Source organism: Leptonotus elevatus, chromosome 2 (assembly GCF_054856555.1).
Source record: "Leptonotus elevatus isolate MCC_2025b chromosome 2, RoL_Lele_1.0, whole genome shotgun sequence".
Taxonomy (NCBI): domain Eukaryota; kingdom Metazoa; phylum Chordata; class Actinopteri; order Syngnathiformes; family Syngnathidae; genus Leptonotus; species Leptonotus elevatus.
In genome coordinates this window covers 4,337,580-4,354,485 of record NC_141240.1, presented here as the reverse complement: position 1 = coordinate 4,354,485, position 16,906 = coordinate 4,337,580, and the positions used below count along the sequence as shown (strand labels likewise).

The window sequence follows — 16,906 nt, the reverse complement described above, 5'->3', positions numbered from 1 at the left end:
CATAGAACTTTAAGACGGACTCCCTTGTCAGAATCTCTTTCAGTTTTAGAAAACATTGTTCATGCTAGTGGGACCACATTAATTTGTTATTTTGTTCAAGAAGACTCCTGAGAGGTGCTGACTGGGTAGACAGTTGAGGGACAAACTTGATATGTCACCATCCCTAAAAAACGTCTCACCTCATCTTTGTTGGTTGGTCTGTCCATGTTGTTGATTGCCGAAGTTTTTCTCGGGTCTGGCTTCACCCCCTCTTCGCTCACATCATCTCCCACGAAGGTAAGTGATTTCACTGCAAACTCAATTTTTTTTTTGTGTTAAGTTTCAGGTTCACCTCTCTCGTCTTGTCTTTTATCGTGTTCTTCTCGAGTTGAGCCCCATACTATGATGTCATCCATCATGGTCTTTACTCCAGGTATGTGCTCAAAAATCATGTGAATATTCTTATGATAGACTTCTGGTGCTGACAAGATTCCATACGGTAAACGAAGAAACCTGTATCTCCCGCCTGGGATGTTGAATGTGCACAGTCTGGAACTCTTTTCATCTAGCCTCAGCTGCCAGAAGCCAGACGAGGCGTCTAATTTACTGAACCATTTAGCTCCAGCAAATTGGGCCATGATTTCTTCTCTGGTTGGTAACTTGAAATGTTCGCTCATGACTGCTTTGTTTAGGTCCCTTGGATCCAGGCATGGTCTCAGCGCACCTGTTTTCTTTTGTACAACAACCAGTGAGCTGACCCATTCAGTTGGCGCATCAATTTTCTTGATGACTCCGAGTTTTTCCATGCGCGCTAATTCATCTCTCAGCTTTTTCTGCAGCGCAAAAGGAACTTTCCTGCAAGGGTGCACAGCAGGTGTCACATTTTTATCCAGACATATTTTATGTAGTCCAGGTAGACATTCAAGTCCTTCAAAACAGTCTTTATACTCCTCTATGAGTGAGTCCTGAGCATTTGCTGCATCTGAAGATGTCACCACAAACTCTCTTTTGACCAGATTGATCTTTATATGCATGCACTGAGTCCTAGGATTGGTTGTACACTCATATCCACAATCTGTAGCTGTGCTCTAATCTGTCGATCTTTCTGTTTGGAGGTTGCAATGCATGCACCTTGAACAGGAACACGTTCTCCAGTGTGTCCACTCACTTTTGTTTTTACAGGACAAATTTTGCTCTTTGCCGTCAGTGTTTGGTAGTCTTCCAAAGATATCACGTTTACGTGTGCACCTGTATCCAACTTAAAAGGTATTATTGTCTCATTCACTGTGATTGGCACAATCCATTCCTCTTTTTCTGCTGTGCAAGCCTGTACCATATCCACAATAAACTCCTCGTTATCGTTATTTTCTTCAACTGTGTAAAACTCTGTTTTGACGTGGCTTTGCAACATTTTGCATAATGATTACTCTTTCCACAGTTGTTACAGGATTTTTCATGCTGGACAAGATTTTATAACACTTACCTTAATCAAAATGGTCAGAACACACTGTGGTAGACTTTGTCAGTTGGAAATCCTTTTGATATATCTTTGTAATTGTTGTTCCCATTCGGCATTCCATGGACCAATGTACACCGGCACACAATGTGGGGCAAATGACGGCATGTGAATACTATCTAGAAATTTCATTTCACATCTTTGTCCGCCTAATTTTCCACCCGTGAATGGCACATGTGTGCACCATTGTGGAGCGGTTTGTGAATATATGGAATGAATGAACAAAATGAATGAATCAAGGTAACTTGCAGTAAGCAACACAAGCGATACTCAGGATTTGCTTGCGTTGTCTCGCTGGCTGTTTGCCCCACCAAAGGCGTGCTGGGTCGATAGGTGGGGGTCAGTGACGTCTATGTGTGAATTCTATAGATTTTTCTTTTTGGTCTTTTTGTTTGAAAATTTTCATTTTCTTTCTATGTGCTTTATTTATCGCACACACTGTTGTTTCACCTCCCCGTAGCTCTTTTGCTTGTGCTTTAGTGGTTTCTGCTGCTCTGCACATACTGACACACTTATCCAATGTAAGTTCAGTTTCTCTAAGCAGTCTTTCTCTGAGTGCATTATCAATTGTACCACAAACAATCCTGTCCCTCACTAGCGAGTCTTTCAGAGTGTCAAATTCACATGTTTTGCTTAGCGTGTGTAGCTCTGCTAACTACTGATCAAAAAGTACTCTTTGCTGCTGGTAATGTGTGAAAAACGTGTACCTTTCAAAGGTCACATTTTGTTTAGGCACAAAGTTTTCTTCAAGCTTCGCCATCAGCTGTGCCAAAGTCAAATTAGCTTCATCCAGCTGAAAGCTGTTATATATGTCTAAAGCAATGACGTGCGGTCAGGATAGGCAAGGTAGGCACTACCCCAGGCTGAAATGAAAGTTGAAACCGTTTGGCTTTTTCTATTTATTTGAATTATTTCCTTCATTTCAGAAAGCCTACACTACCTATAGGTTTAAAAGTGACAACATTTGTTGATTTTCATACCTCAATTAAAAATGACTCATTACTTCATCTGGCCTGCAGGCAAAAATGCTGCAAAAATTATCCTCCTGAAGGCACACCGCTACTGTGCTTTTCCCAGCCTAGTCCTCGTAGTGATGTGTGTTCGCGCTTGCGTAGTCAGTTTCCCAGTAGAAAAGTCCTTTACGCAAATAGGCAGATCGCTGCGCAGCCTTTTTACGTTGCTGTATTATTCCTACGCAAACGTACGTTCGCGCAGTGCATTCGTGAATTCAAAACACACTTAGCAAAAACAAAGTGATAAGATGACGCCACTCTGGAGAATATAAAACTATTTTCACACCTTTCTTTTGAGGGAAACGCCATATTTTGAAGGATGTCTTAGCTACCGGATCTTCAGCAAAGTAAGGGACAAAGAATTATTCGTACTTTTCACAAAGAATGGTGCAAAAGGAAAGATTGGCTTTGTGGATAAGCTTCGATTAACTGGCTGTTTCACTTTACATGGTGTTTGGCATTGCTATTGCTAGCTTGATTTTGTGAGGAATTAGGCTGTTTTACAGAGAGATATTCACTTTATTACATTCTTTCCGGGCGTCCGGGCGGGTTTGAAATTGTCCGTTTTTCGTTGTGCGGCAAATGGGAGGCAGAGTGCACTGCAACGTTTACTGTGGCTGATGTTTTTTTGTTTTATTTTCTACCCATACAGAGGAGGCATATGTTAAAATATTTTGAATGTATGGCATCTTGTATCTGAGTATCAAGTATCTGGAGGTCAGGCTGAGTGTCCTCTTTTTTTGGAAATTAAAATATGGTCATCCTAGGATACGTTGTACACTCGCCTGCCGTCGGCCGACACGCAAATTTGTAATTGGTGTGTGCGTCTCAATTTGTGACTGCCTGCCTACCCAAAAACCTAGAGTTTACTGCACGTCACTGGTCTAAAGCATCTTCTTCTATGACATGCAAAATAATGTGAGCCTTCAGTTTTTCATCATCACCTCCTGCTCCACTTGCTGCTAAATATATAGTAAATCTTTGCTTAAAACGCTTCCAGTTATCAGCAAGATTACCAGTCAGTTGCATGGAACTAGGTGGACTTAACTTATCCATGACAGCACAACGGGGTAAATCTCAGCTTTTTGTTGTTGGTTGTCCTCCACGTTGGGCACAAGATAATCTTGTTTAATCTGTCCCGCATCCCTTATTTCACTTCACCGCAGTTCATAGGCAACATACGCTGTAGCAAACTCCGCTAGCATGTAGCTTCGCCAATCACGCTTCACTCACATGGCCGAGAACTCCAAATCCTCTCTTGCTCGTGCTTTTGTAGCTCCTTCTTGGCAAACCTTTTCTCTCCGAGGCTGCTCACGGCCACTTCTGACACCATGTATTGTCTCTCATATTATCCAATGAAGGAGACGAGGCGTGTTGGTTTGAACTCGTTCTCATTTATTTCCAGCTTGTATTCATCAACACTCGTTGTACAACTCGTTGAATAACCACCTCCCAGCCGCGTCACTGCGCATACTCTAAACTACTGTGGCATGCTGGGTAATGTAATTCTTATGTTATTCTACTCATAACATCGCAACTATATATATATATATATATATAAATATGAAGGGACTTCCAAAAAGCTCTGGCAAAGTTGAGATGGGCAGCTGTGATCATGAAAGCCTTGTCGATGTACTTTTCTTCTGATTGTTGAAGCATGCACATGTGTCCCAGATACAGCAAAAGAGGTCTGCAAATCCCTTGATGTGATGTTCGAGTTGGCTTTTCACCTGAATTATAATTTTTCTTGTGGTTCTTGCTGATATTTTAGAAGGTCGTCTACTTCTAGGCAGGATTGTAGTAATTTTCAGTGTTCTCTAGTTGCAGATGATCTGCTTCATTTTTTTTAATGACTTTATAGCTTTCCCCAGACAGATGTGCTGTCACTACCCAATTCCTGAGGTCCCCTGAGATTTCTCTCCTTCTCAGGATAACTGACCTGTATGGGTTCAAGTGATGTGGTTTTGTCTCTGTTTCAGTCAGTGATGCACAATTTCTTTACTAAACCTCTCTCATTTCATTGGTCCATTTCAGTGGTTAGTTTAGCTACCAATTTGTCCTACCTGATCCTACTTGACTGCTTGTTTTAAGCAATGCAGCTCAGGGTTCACTTACTTTTGCACCTACACGAATAGACCCAAAACTATTTTTTATTTAGTTTTGACTACACAATTGATTAAAAAAAAAAATGCATTGAAATGTTAAACCTACACCTGTCATTTCATATAAAATGTTGTCCCACAGAAACGAACAACCATCCACACTCCCAACCACACCTACGGACAATTTGGAGTGTTCAATTAGAATGCCATGCATGTCTTTGGAATGTGGGAGGAAACCCACGCAAGCACGGGAAGAACATGCAAACTTCACCCAGGAATGCCGAAGCCCAGACTCGATCTCAGGTCGTCTGCACTGGGAGGCGGACATGCTAACCAGTCACCCACCGTGCCACTATATATATATATATATATATATATATATATATATATATATATATATATATATTTATATATTTCGATGTGAATTGCCTAGTACCTGGCGATTCGATTCGTATCACGATTCATAGGTCACAATTCGATTCGATACCGATTAATCACGATACTAATCTATAAATTGATTATTGCGATTTTTTTAACCTCAAATTTAGAAAATACTAATCAGTAAACTTGTACATGTACACTGTAAGATTTGTATGAAAATGTATTTATTTATCTGAAAATTCAGGCTTATAACAGCCACTGCATTTACCAAACAGGTTGCAGTCTGTTTCATGTCTGACTAGCACTGAAATAAAATATTAAGGCTTAATGTTTCATTAATATAACATTCTTCCATGCTTATTGTATGAATCCTAACCCAAGTAAGACGTTTTGTTGAATATTACCATAAAAAATTGATGTTTAAAATCGATTCGGCCGCATATTGAATCGATTCGAGAATTGCGCGCTTTAATATTGCGATATATTGCCGAATCGATTTTTTCTAACACCCCTAATATATATATATATATATAAGCAGTAACAAGCAGTGAGGGCAGCCGCAGCAGGGCTTGCGCCACCGACTCAGAATCAGGAGGCGGCCGCAGCAGAGCTTGCGCCGCCAGAGCAGGAAGAGACGGCAGCAGCAGGGCTTGCGCCGCCGGATCAGGGTCGTGTGGCGGCTGCAGAACTTATGCTATCAGAGCAGAGTCGAGTGGTAGAAACAGGAACAAGAGGCGGCTGTTGGACGTGCACTGCCGGAATAGGAACAAGAGGTGGCTGCGGGGCGTGCGCTGCAGATGAAGGGCTAGAGAGCGACTGGAGAACAGCTGGTGCATGCGGGAACCTGTCCACCTTGGCAGTCAGGATGTTCATGGCTGAAGTCAAGTCCTGACGAGCGTCCTTCATTGCAGCAAGGGTCACAGTCTTTTGGGCAAGCATTTCTCCCTGAAAAAGCAAAGCCTGGTGCAATGCTTCTGTTAGGTCCATTTCTGGTTGGATCATTCTGCCAAGTGCGAGGTGTTGAGGACCCAAATGCAGGAAGCAATGAGGGGGGTCAGGTGTGCTCACAAAAATGTTTAATCAACAAAACATAAAAAGAAGACTAGTCTTACTATCAAAAAACAAAACAGATTCAAAGAAACAAACACTTAGACTAAACTTACAGACAGAATTACTAGGACGAGAAGCGAAAGCAAACGAAATTATCCAACAAGAACTGAACAGAAGCCAGGAACTAAATACAAGCAAAGCAACAGGACAATGAGAAACAGCTAGACATGACACAAGTGGCTGAGGGATCTGATTGGTAGACACAGGGGGGCTGACAAACAGGTAGACACAAAACCATAACGAGAAAGAAATGAACCATAAGAAAATACATAACAATGAAGCAAAACCAAATACGAAACCAAAGAAATACGGATCATGACACTCATTCCTCAGTTCAAACAAACGATTGAGGACCAGCCCTCTCGAGCCACCCCACCTCACTGTGATACTGTAGTTGGACATGATCTGCTTGCATGTCTTTACAAAGCTTGGCAAAACATCTGGAGTTCAAAGCATTACTTTTAATAACGTTGATGATTTTTACACTTACATCCATAACCTCGTGGTGCTCTGGCAACAGCTTTTTTTTTCCTACAAGGCTTTCACGATGGAGAAAACAGCTTCAGGTGCACAATCAAGTATCTGCCTGATGACACCGTGATGCCTGCCAGTCATTGACGCTGCACCATCGCTACACAACCCAACACAGTTTTTCCATTCCAGGCCGTGCTCAGTAAAATAATTATCCACGCAGCTGAAACATTCCTGAGCTGTAGCTCATGTTGGCAGCTCTCCACAAACCAGCAGATCTTGATGCAAAGTGGTGTCCCAACAATAATGAGCAAAAAATAAAAGCAGAGCTGCATTTATTACATCGGTGGATTCATCGAGTTGTAAAGAGAAAAATTGTCTGCTTTTTATTCTCTCCAGTAGCTGACTTTGAATGTCGGAAGCCATTTCTGTGAAGTGGTGACTCAGTGTCGTTTGACAGCGGGATGGTCAGGAGCTTTTTTTGCAGCAGTCTCGCCGATCATCTCACAGCACATTTCCACAGCGGCAGGTGGAAGCAGCTCTTCCGCAATGGTGAACGCCTTTTTACTCTGTGCTACACGTCTTTCAAAGCACTTGTAAAACTACTTGCAGTGACACGATGGACTTTTTCAGAAGCTGTAGCCCATTTCCTTTTCTCTTGAAAAATTCCACAGCTTTTCCTACAAGTGTTGGATGCTTGGTTTTAATATGGCGCTTAAGGCTTCAGTGCTTCGTTCGACAACATTGATTTTACTGGCAAACGTCCAAAAACCAACACCGACAGTGGCAGCCGATTTCGAGCATTTTCACTCATCTTTCAAGGCATACAGAATATTGTGTGCTATGTCTACATAAACATGGTGGATACCATATGAAAGATTGGATTCCATTCTTTCATTAGAAAATAAGTATGTTTCTACCTTATTCTGGTCTTTAGTAATCACCATTTGAAAATAGGTAATTGGAGTGACATTAAGCAAAAATTTATAATAATAAGGACAAAACAATACATTTTCAGCACAACAATGACTTTGACACTAATGTTTTTTGTTTAGTAAATTAGATTTAATGAGACAAATGCTTTGATCATTCACACCATCCTTGAAAATGTTCTATTTCCTAAGATCCGCCATGTTTTCATGTAATTTGACACCTGGCAGCCCATTGAAAAGAGATACAATGGTGCCATCTGCTGGCCATAGTTAGTGGGTGTTTTTGGATTTTTCCATCCCATTCACAAAGCAGCGCTGCACAAGACGTTGCACTGCCCATTTAGGAAAAAAAGACATAGTTGACGTCAATTTACGTTATTGGCTGTATACAGTGGGCGTGTCCTTAACTTCAATCAAAGTTTTTGGTGGTAAAAGGGTTCCGCCTCGTTTTCTCCATTTACAAAGCCATATTTAATGAAATCAGAATTGTACTTGCGCAAAAATGTTGTATTTTTCTGAGGTCTTGCATCACCTTTGGTTTCTATCTTTCTTTTGAAATACTTGTCCATGATGCTCTTTGTTCAGTTTCTTCTTTTACTACTCCTACTTCCACTATTTATGTACTATTTATGTACTAGTTATGTACATGGATTAATGGGCAACTCTCTCTAAATTGTTGGCCAGTCTCTTGGGGAGAAATGGCGGAAAATAATAAATAGCACCCCATCTACCCTAAAAGACTCCAGCCCACCGGGCATCTGCCCTTTATGCCTGATGGCCAGTCCAGCCCTGAGTTGCAAGATATGATGGCACTCCATGCCACTTTTATGACAAGAATGACAAAGTAATAAAGCAGTAAAAAGGCCCACACACATTGCCTCCAGTGCTACTCATATTGGTGTATGGAAGGTGCGAATGTTTGGTGGTGGTGGGAGGGGCCGTAGGCGCACACTGGCAGCCACGCTTACGTCAGCCTGCCCCAGGGCAGCTGTGGCTACTTAAGTAGCTTACTGCCACCACAGTGTGAATGTATGAGTGCATGAATAATGTATCCATTCCCTTGTAAAGCGTCTTTGAGTGTCTAGAAAAGTGCTATATAAATCCAATGCATTATTATTATTATTATTAAATAGGTTAGTGAGGGAGACAGTTTGATCTCTGTCCAATGAAATTGTGTGTGTTTGTTAATTTTTAAATTCGACCAACATGGAAGTTGCGTTCAGCTATTTTCCATGACTTTCTAGACATGTGCACCCGTGTGCAAGTTCTAAGCTCTCAGCAGGATTCCTGCATTGACTTCTCTCACTCACACACAAGAGATACACGCGTGTTTCGTGCGCACCATCTGTGCACACTTCCCCGTGGTGGCGCACTGGCGTCGGACTCTCGGAGGTGCGGAGGCTGCAGGCCTAAATGACCTTTAGGATTGGAGCGGGAGGCACCGGGCGACAAACCCTCACATTGTGCTGAGGGTCATCAATTATGCAGGGCAGCTGCTCGCTCTGAGGAGGGCCGCTACTGCTAGAGGTGGAGGTGCTGGTGTGCGTGTGGAGGTGGAGGTGGGGGGTTGGGGGGAAGACGGCAGCAGCAATATGGCGACAACCGCAGTTTCTCACAGACCATTCGCGCCTCTGCAGTCCCGCGACGGCTCCACGGATTCTTAGTGACGCTTCCGAGGTGAGCGCACTTTGCTTTGCATGTGCAACTTGTTGTGTGTGAGGGGCAAGGAGACAGATGCCTTTTTTTGGTGGGGTTGTCTTGCGTGAATGTCGCAGAGCTGCCCCGTACTCGCCACCCCCTTCATCCCCCCATTTTTTATTTATTTATTTTTTGCTGAATGTGTGTCTTCAGCATCGTCATCTCGGACTAGACGCACGTAGATAATGTCAAGTGCTCATCTTATGTGCTAAAGGAGGAAAGGGGTGCGCATACGACGGAACATAAGATGGCTCCTCTTTAAAAAATCACATTGCGGGACACTTGGCTCTACCTTAAAAATGATTTTCACATTGCGGGACACTTGCCTCAACCTTGGATGACAGGATGCGTGTGAGTAGTCGTTCAATCTCCCTACCTTCCATGCGTCATTGTATCATATTTTCTATTTTGTTTTCAAATATGTTCATGCACACACAGTGTGTATTGATTTGCTAGTCGCAGAGGCTTCACGGGTGTGGTGCACACCCTTCAAGCAGCGCGCAGGAAGAAAACGATTTGGAGTCAAGCGCGCCGCATATTTTGCACGTCTCGCCAAAATGGTTCGTGAGGCTGCTCTTTTTTTGTTTTTGTTTTTTTGTCACCACCCACTGCAGCAACAGCAACCTGCCCGCCTGCTTGCCTCGGTCAATGTGCTGCTTCTTTGCGCACTGTATCCTCCACTGTTACACAATTTATCCACCCTCCTTGTCGTCACCGCCACCATTCACTCCCCACATAGCAGAAAAAGCCCAAATGTGCCTGTCTATTTTAGTATATTGTGTGTGTGGAATCCTGTGACTGATATTTTTCCCGTCGTCGAAGGCCTGACAGTCTTATTTTCTGATGATCGTAATTTTACTCACGCACGCGCTCGCGCGCGCGTGGTGTGTGTGTCTTTGCCAGCAGAGCAGCATAGGGCTGTACCTCGCTATTCCGGGGTCCATTTTAAAAACAGACGTTTTTGCATAAGGGATGGATGTTGGATTGTTTTAGCTTGTCTGCCGGGTGTATGATCGCGAGAGAGAGAGCGAGAGAGAGAGAGAGAGAGAGAGAGAGAGAGAGAGAGAGAGAGAGAGAGAGAGAGAGAGAGAGAGAGAGAGAGAGAGAGAGACCTTACAGCGACCAACATATTCACATTGATGGTGTTGGGAAAGCGTCAAAAACGAACCAAACCCATCTCTAGCCTAGAAAATGGCACATCCCAAGTAAACTTGTGGTTGTACTCTAATAATCCACCCTATGCTGCCTAGCTCACATGAGTTGAGTTGACCCTGAAATTTCCTGTAGCTTGCTGAGCACTTGTCATGCATGTAACCATCATGCGCTGGTGAAGAGCTTTTCCTTAGTCGAGCAGCCATTAAAGAACAGCTTTAAAAAAGTATCCTAATATAGGACAGGGAGATTTTCTGATAGAATTTGAAAATGTCTTTGCCAAGATCTGTACAGAAGACATCCTTTACAAAGCTAATCTTCCTGCTCAACAACCATTCACACAAGAAACAAATGTTCTACTTTCTTTGAAATGGCAGTTGACACATTTGTCAACCGCAATCGCATCAGTATTAAAATTTGTCATATTTTAATGATACTATATAGGTCCAGTAATACAGTTTTGCAAACTTTGGGGGAGTCTAATTAATCGACACACAAGCGAGAATTAAGAAAACAATTTGGCTAGTTATTAGTCAAGTTGGCACAATGACTTTTGTGTAATCTAAAATTTCTTAATAGGTCATATAATTTTTTCTTATGATATTATTATGACAAATCCACTTGGAAGGCCATCATGATTGCTTTGGTGAGGAGCAAAAATTAAGTTATTTTGCTGTATATAAATACGTAAAACTAGACATTACATATCATGTTGGAATGAATGTATACTGTACCTTTTACACAACCTGAAGGTACCGGTAACTGTCTCTAAATGTGAAATTTTTTCATAATTTGGCATGTACTCGTATTTAATACTTCCTCTCAATTTTGACAAGTGTGTTATTGTGAAGAAGTGACACAACCAGTTGTTAATCTAGTAGATTAGTGGTGGAGTCTAACTCTAAAACTAGGAGGTTGTGGGTTAAATTCACAGCTGGGTCATACCAAAGACTTAAAAAAAAGGGCCATTTGTGGCCGATAACATCACTACTTTCGGCGAGCTCGCTATGGACAATTACGTCACATATCAAAATGGTGGTCTTACTCGGTGAAAGGACGCTCACTGAAAAACATTTGGACTTCAGACCGCTGTAATTTAATTTGTCAGGGTTATTTTGATTTGAAAATGTGATGAAATGTCATTTGACTCAGTGTTTTAAGTGGGAAAAAACAAGTGCCAATACTCCCCTTATTTGACTGTTGCATTTGGCGGTCTCTGTTTGCATCAACCATTCAGAGTATATTATCTCAGTATTGTGAATCATGACTTCCAAAAGTTTACATTTTGCAGTGAATTTTTTTTCTGGATGGGCTTTGCTTTTATTTAACTGTTGATGGTTCTGACAACATGATGCAGACAAATCTTTGAGTAGCACTCATAAAAATACATTATGATAGAAAATGTATATTCTAATTCTGCATTTAGAGTTCCTCCTACACTTATTGGTACAACCGTATGCCACACACTGTGACAATTTCACCATAGAGGCAGATAACAAAAGTGAAATTACTGTATAAACTGTAGGTGCGCTAAGCAAGTGGCAATGCAAGATGGCCGCCGGCAGCTTCGTCGAGAAGGCGGCATTAGCAGTCCAGGTTATTATTGAACGCTGACAGTATGTTCTTTGCACGTTGAGAAGTACCTGAACGTTCAAGGGATATTTTGAGAACTGCCGGAACTCCGTACCAGTGCATTCCGGTCCAGTTAAAACACTGGTTCAACTGCTATAAGTCTACCTGGTTGTATGCTAGTCACAGGCAAACGCAATACAGTACGCCGTTTGTTTTCACTGTGTAAAGAAAGTGTGTTACATTGCGGACATTTCAGAAATGTCTGGATGTTCAGAATTTCCATTGGCTAGTGTTCTGTAGGAGGAAAAATCACTTAACATACAGCATGATCATTTGATCATTTTTAAGAGACAATCATCGGTCCTTTGCTGGATTTAATCGGAAGAAAACTATACCCCAATTTGGCCTTATTGTCAAAATGTGTTTGTTGTTGACATGTGTTTCTATATTCAATATCACTTTGTATGTTTGATGCTTTGATTTATAAAAAAAAGTTTCATTCTTCAGTTACACAGCTGTTGTAACTGCTCCTAAAGCTTTTCTTCTGAGTTCAGAAAAACTCGACCAATGTTCAACAGCATTTATTCGCCACATGTCCATCACTGAAGAACACAAATTTTGGGAGAAAAACTGTGACAACTGTGTACAACAAAATGAGACGCATCTCAACAACATAAAACCCACATTAGACATACCGTTTCACCTCCTAAACTGAAATTTAGGTGTAATTAGGAAAATCAAAGATCTTGCCGTATAATCACGCTTTCATCTCTTTCTTCACAATAACTGACGTGGCCAGGGCTGGACAAGCACACAAAAAAATTCCCTGGCATTTTGACTTAGGCCCGCCGGCCCATCCCAACTCCTGGCTACCCCTGGTTACCACAGAGCTCTTCCACTGATTTTGATGTTTTCAGTTTACTGTTTGTATTGTAAATTGATTAATGGACTGCTCCCTCTAAATTGTGGGCTGGTCTTGTGGGGTAAAATGGAGGAAAAATAATAATTAAATAGCAACGGAACAGTCCCAAAAGTCGCCGACCCATCGGGCATCTGCCCTGTATGCCAGATGGCCAGTCCATCCCTGGACGTAACTCTCGATTAAAGTGAGTAAAGTAACCCCCTCCCTGCCACACAATGCAACCTTCAAATAAACACATAGATTGTCGTTTTACCATCATGTAGAAAAGTAACTCAATTTTAATATGATTGTGAACTTGGTCCACACGTTAATACATCTGCCTCACAGTTCAGAGGTTGTGGGTCCAGCATGTTTTAGTTGTTTCCCTCCTCCAACACACCTGATTCAAATGATCAGGATCATTATTATCAAGCTCCAACAGTTTGCTGATAAGCTGATCATTTGAATAAGGTGTTGTAGGAGGGGAAGACCTAAAACATGCAGGACTCCGGCCCTCGAGGACCCGGAGTAGGACACCTGTGTTCTAGGGGCGCTTTTTTTCATAGGTGGTGCATGCGGAAACACTAGCGTATCCTGATTTTCATGCAGGTGCAAGCCTCACGGCACCTTTTGGGGAAATTGGTAGACTGCTCTTGGCTGAGAGTTCTCTCATAGCAAGGGTGTGTCCTCGACGCATGTGACAAATTGGTGGTTAAAAGTTGGCCTAATCATACCCCTCTATTGGAACCAGTCAAACTGTTGCCTAACGGAATTTTGGTGGATTTGATCGAGGTAGACAAGTACAGGAGCTCCAAGCACATGTGTGGTAGATGCTATTGTATTTTATTCATACATATGACAACAGCGGGCATTAAAACAATCTGATGCATTACAGAAATCAATTAATAGATGGCATTGTTATTATCATCATATTGATATTTTAAAAATCATCCCAGGGGATGATTTATGCTTCTCTGGGAGCTGGCACAGTCCCGATCGGTGGGCAGATACAGGAGGTCACCAGCTCATTCTGTAAGGGTATACCTGCTTATGTTGTCTGTGCAGCAGCAAAGTGCTGTGGAAATGCGCCAGTCCTGCACAGATCTCTGCTTCCATTTCCACCCAAGAGATGTCTCCATGCACGACATGAGCATGGAACAGTTAAAAAGATGAGAGAAGTCGCTTTGATTGGCGGCGAATGGAGTTGGCTGTGTTCACAGCGCAACCCGTTTTATTTAAATACACCAGCTTGCTGTGTGTCAGCGAAATTACTAACACCCGGTCTAACCTACCTCCTCACAGTCACGCTGGATTTGTGCTAGTCACGAAATTGTTCGTAGCTGTGAATTTGATTGTGAACATTTATATTTGCCTGCGATTGGCTGGTATACAGTTCAGGGAGAAGCCTACGTATTGCCCAAAGTCATATGAGCACGGCCGCAAACCCTAGGGAGTGTAAACGGTCCATAGAACGAATGAACGGATGCATTTTTCTTCATTTCATGGCTCATTCATCTGACTTCCACGCAGACTGTGAATTCAATTCCCACTCAGTAACGGTATGAATGTGAGCGTGAAAGGACGTCTGTCTCTATATGTGCCTTGTGATTGACTGCCGACCAGTTCAGGGTGTTGTCTGCCTTCCGCCCCAAGTCAGCTGAGATAGGCTCCGAGCTTCTTGTCAACTTGAACAGGATAAGCGCTATGGAGAAGGATGCACGCTACCACGATCTTAATCCTGGAAGAGGAAATTTAATTCACACTCTTTATATTTGTGTTGCATACACAGGTCACACACATGCGTACATACCGGAGAGATGTCAGAGTGATAAGGAAAAGCAAACAGTGCTGCACCTCCTAAGCTAAAGGGTGGGGTTCGTCTGTGCCTTGGTCAAGGGCACCTTGACAGTAGTCAGGAAACAAACGAGCAATTCTCCAACATCTCGTTGCCATTTTACATTTTTTCTCCCCATCGAGATGTGAACGGTCACCCTCTGGTTCCAGATAAGCTACACAGTAAATTCTGTAGCGTAAGTTTGACTCGATTTAGAGTGGGACCAAATAGACTCAATTTTAGTAGTAGTAGTAGGCTAATATTTATACTATTAAGAGAGTCAAATAAAGAATTTTTTTTTTTTTTTTAAATAAAAGCCACTCAAAGGTTGAGGAACGAACTTACGATCTTCAGCTATGGAGACTGCCACACTATCTCCTGAGCTATGCCCCTTCTACTGGCTAATCTCCAAGAGACCAAATACATTGTTTTTGGTCTTGGAGTTAGGAAGATTCCAGCTGACACGAGCGACATACTAGCACAAAGCAGGAGCTGTGTGGTTTAGGGACTAGATTGGCTGTCTTCCCAAGATGAAGGTCGTGAGTTTGTTCCTCAACCCATAATTGACTTTTATAAAAAAAAAAAAAATCCCAATTCTTTATTTTTCTCTCTTCTAAGTGCAAATATTATTCTAGAACTGAGTGTATTTGGACCCCACTCTAAATAGAGTCAAATTGCCGCTACAGAATTTACTGTGTACTGTTTCTAGAATGAAACCATCTTATGCAGTAGGAACACACCATCTATTGTTGTCAAGATACCAGTTGATGGCTTTTGCTTTTGAATTCTTCACCTGATGTTTTGCTGGCTGTACCTTTTCGAGCACCTTGACTGTCATGTGTGGCACAAGCATTATAACAGGATAAGAATACAGGAGAAGCTTGGTCATACCACCTGTGTTTTCCTAAAATGTATGGTACATTTTAAGCAATCTTCATCTTTTCCTTTCGGCTTTTCCCTTCAGGGGTAGCCACAGAGAATCAGTTGCCAAATCCTCAAGCTGTTTAGTGTGTGATGTTTCATTTATTTCGTCTTTTTATTTTATTTTTTTCAATTCTAGTCCTCCATAGTAAAAAGCACCGTTCTATTTTTAGCACTGCAGATCTGACGTTAACGAGGCAATTAAGCGCACAGCAAACGTAAATGAGGCTATTAAACACTGCAAAGTTACGTGCGCTACAAACATATACAACACACATTGAACCGCAGATATAGGTGATATTACTCACAACAAGCGTACTTACTTATTCTCAGTAACGCACACTGAAATGGTGCTGCTGGAAGTAATGAAATGAACAAGTGTTACCACATAGGGAGACACACAGGAAACAAACGATATGGAACAAAACTTTCCTTCTCCCAAGTCTTTCTGACAGTTCCTGACTGAAAAATGGCCACAAGAGCGAGGGACGATACCAGTATCGATATATGTCGCGAGTACCGATAACATGAATGTGGCCTGGTATTGGCTCGATACTTGGTATCGGTACTCACCCATCCCTATAAAAAAGATTCAATACATATTTCAATACATTTGAAAGTGGAAGTATTCGATCCACTTGCATTTTTTAAATCAAAATTGATTTTCCAATTCAAATCAGTTTTGTTACACCCCACATCATCTGTCTTTGGTCATCCCCATGGGTGCATGTAGCATCATTTGGGGATCCCTGCACTGATGGTGAAGAACAAACACACTGACTTGCTTTCTACTCCATTTTCCCGCAGATCTTCTACCTTGGATGGTCACAACCTAAAGACCACGTAGTTGCAGGATGAAAACATGGCCGCACCCCTTATCGCACCGCCAGGACCTAACAGCTTCAAGAGGTTTAATGTGGAATCTTTGGCGACCCTTGAGCTGCGCATCAACGAGGAGAAGAACAAGAAGCCGCCCAAGCAGGACAGCAGTTACCGTGATGACGATGATGAGAACAAGCCCAAGCCCAACAGTGACCTGGAGGCTGGCAAGAGCGTGCCCTTCATCTATGGGGACATCCCTAAGGGAATGGTGGCGGTACCACTGGAGGATCTGGATCCGTACTACCTGAATTCTCAGAAAGTGAGTTGAATCATCATTTGCTCAGCTTTTAGAGCAGGGGAGGGGCTTTAAAGCCCCCCTTTAGTAAAATGACAGATGGGCCAGGCTATATGTCAATGAGATTAAAGCTGCGCTATGTGACAATTTGCCCAAAAATTCTCTTTACAATAGCCTTTTTATATGAGCATTTACTTTTAATTAGCA

The 16,906-nt window shown here is 42.2% G+C and overlaps 1 protein-coding gene across 5 annotated transcripts in view; it reads left to right on the top strand.

Moving 5' to 3' along the window:
* The first annotated feature begins 8,868 nt into the window (after nucleotides 1–8,868).
* Nucleotides 8,869–16,906, top strand: part of scn8aa (sodium channel, voltage gated, type VIII, alpha subunit a) — an 87,864-nt gene continuing 79,826 nt past the window's right edge. For 4 of the 5 annotated variants that reach the window (XM_086067386.1, XM_086067383.1, XM_086067387.1 and 1 more), the window contains exons 1-2: nucleotides 8,869–9,181; nucleotides 16,390–16,723. In XM_086067386.1, coding sequence (XP_085923512.1) covers nucleotides 16,445–16,723 — 279 coding nt within the window. In that variant the 5' untranslated portion in view covers nucleotides 8,869–9,181; nucleotides 16,390–16,444. Of the gene's footprint in view, nucleotides 9,182–9,250; nucleotides 9,554–16,389; nucleotides 16,724–16,906 lie in introns of those variants that run through there. The other variant, XM_086067384.1, reaches the window with a different exon arrangement.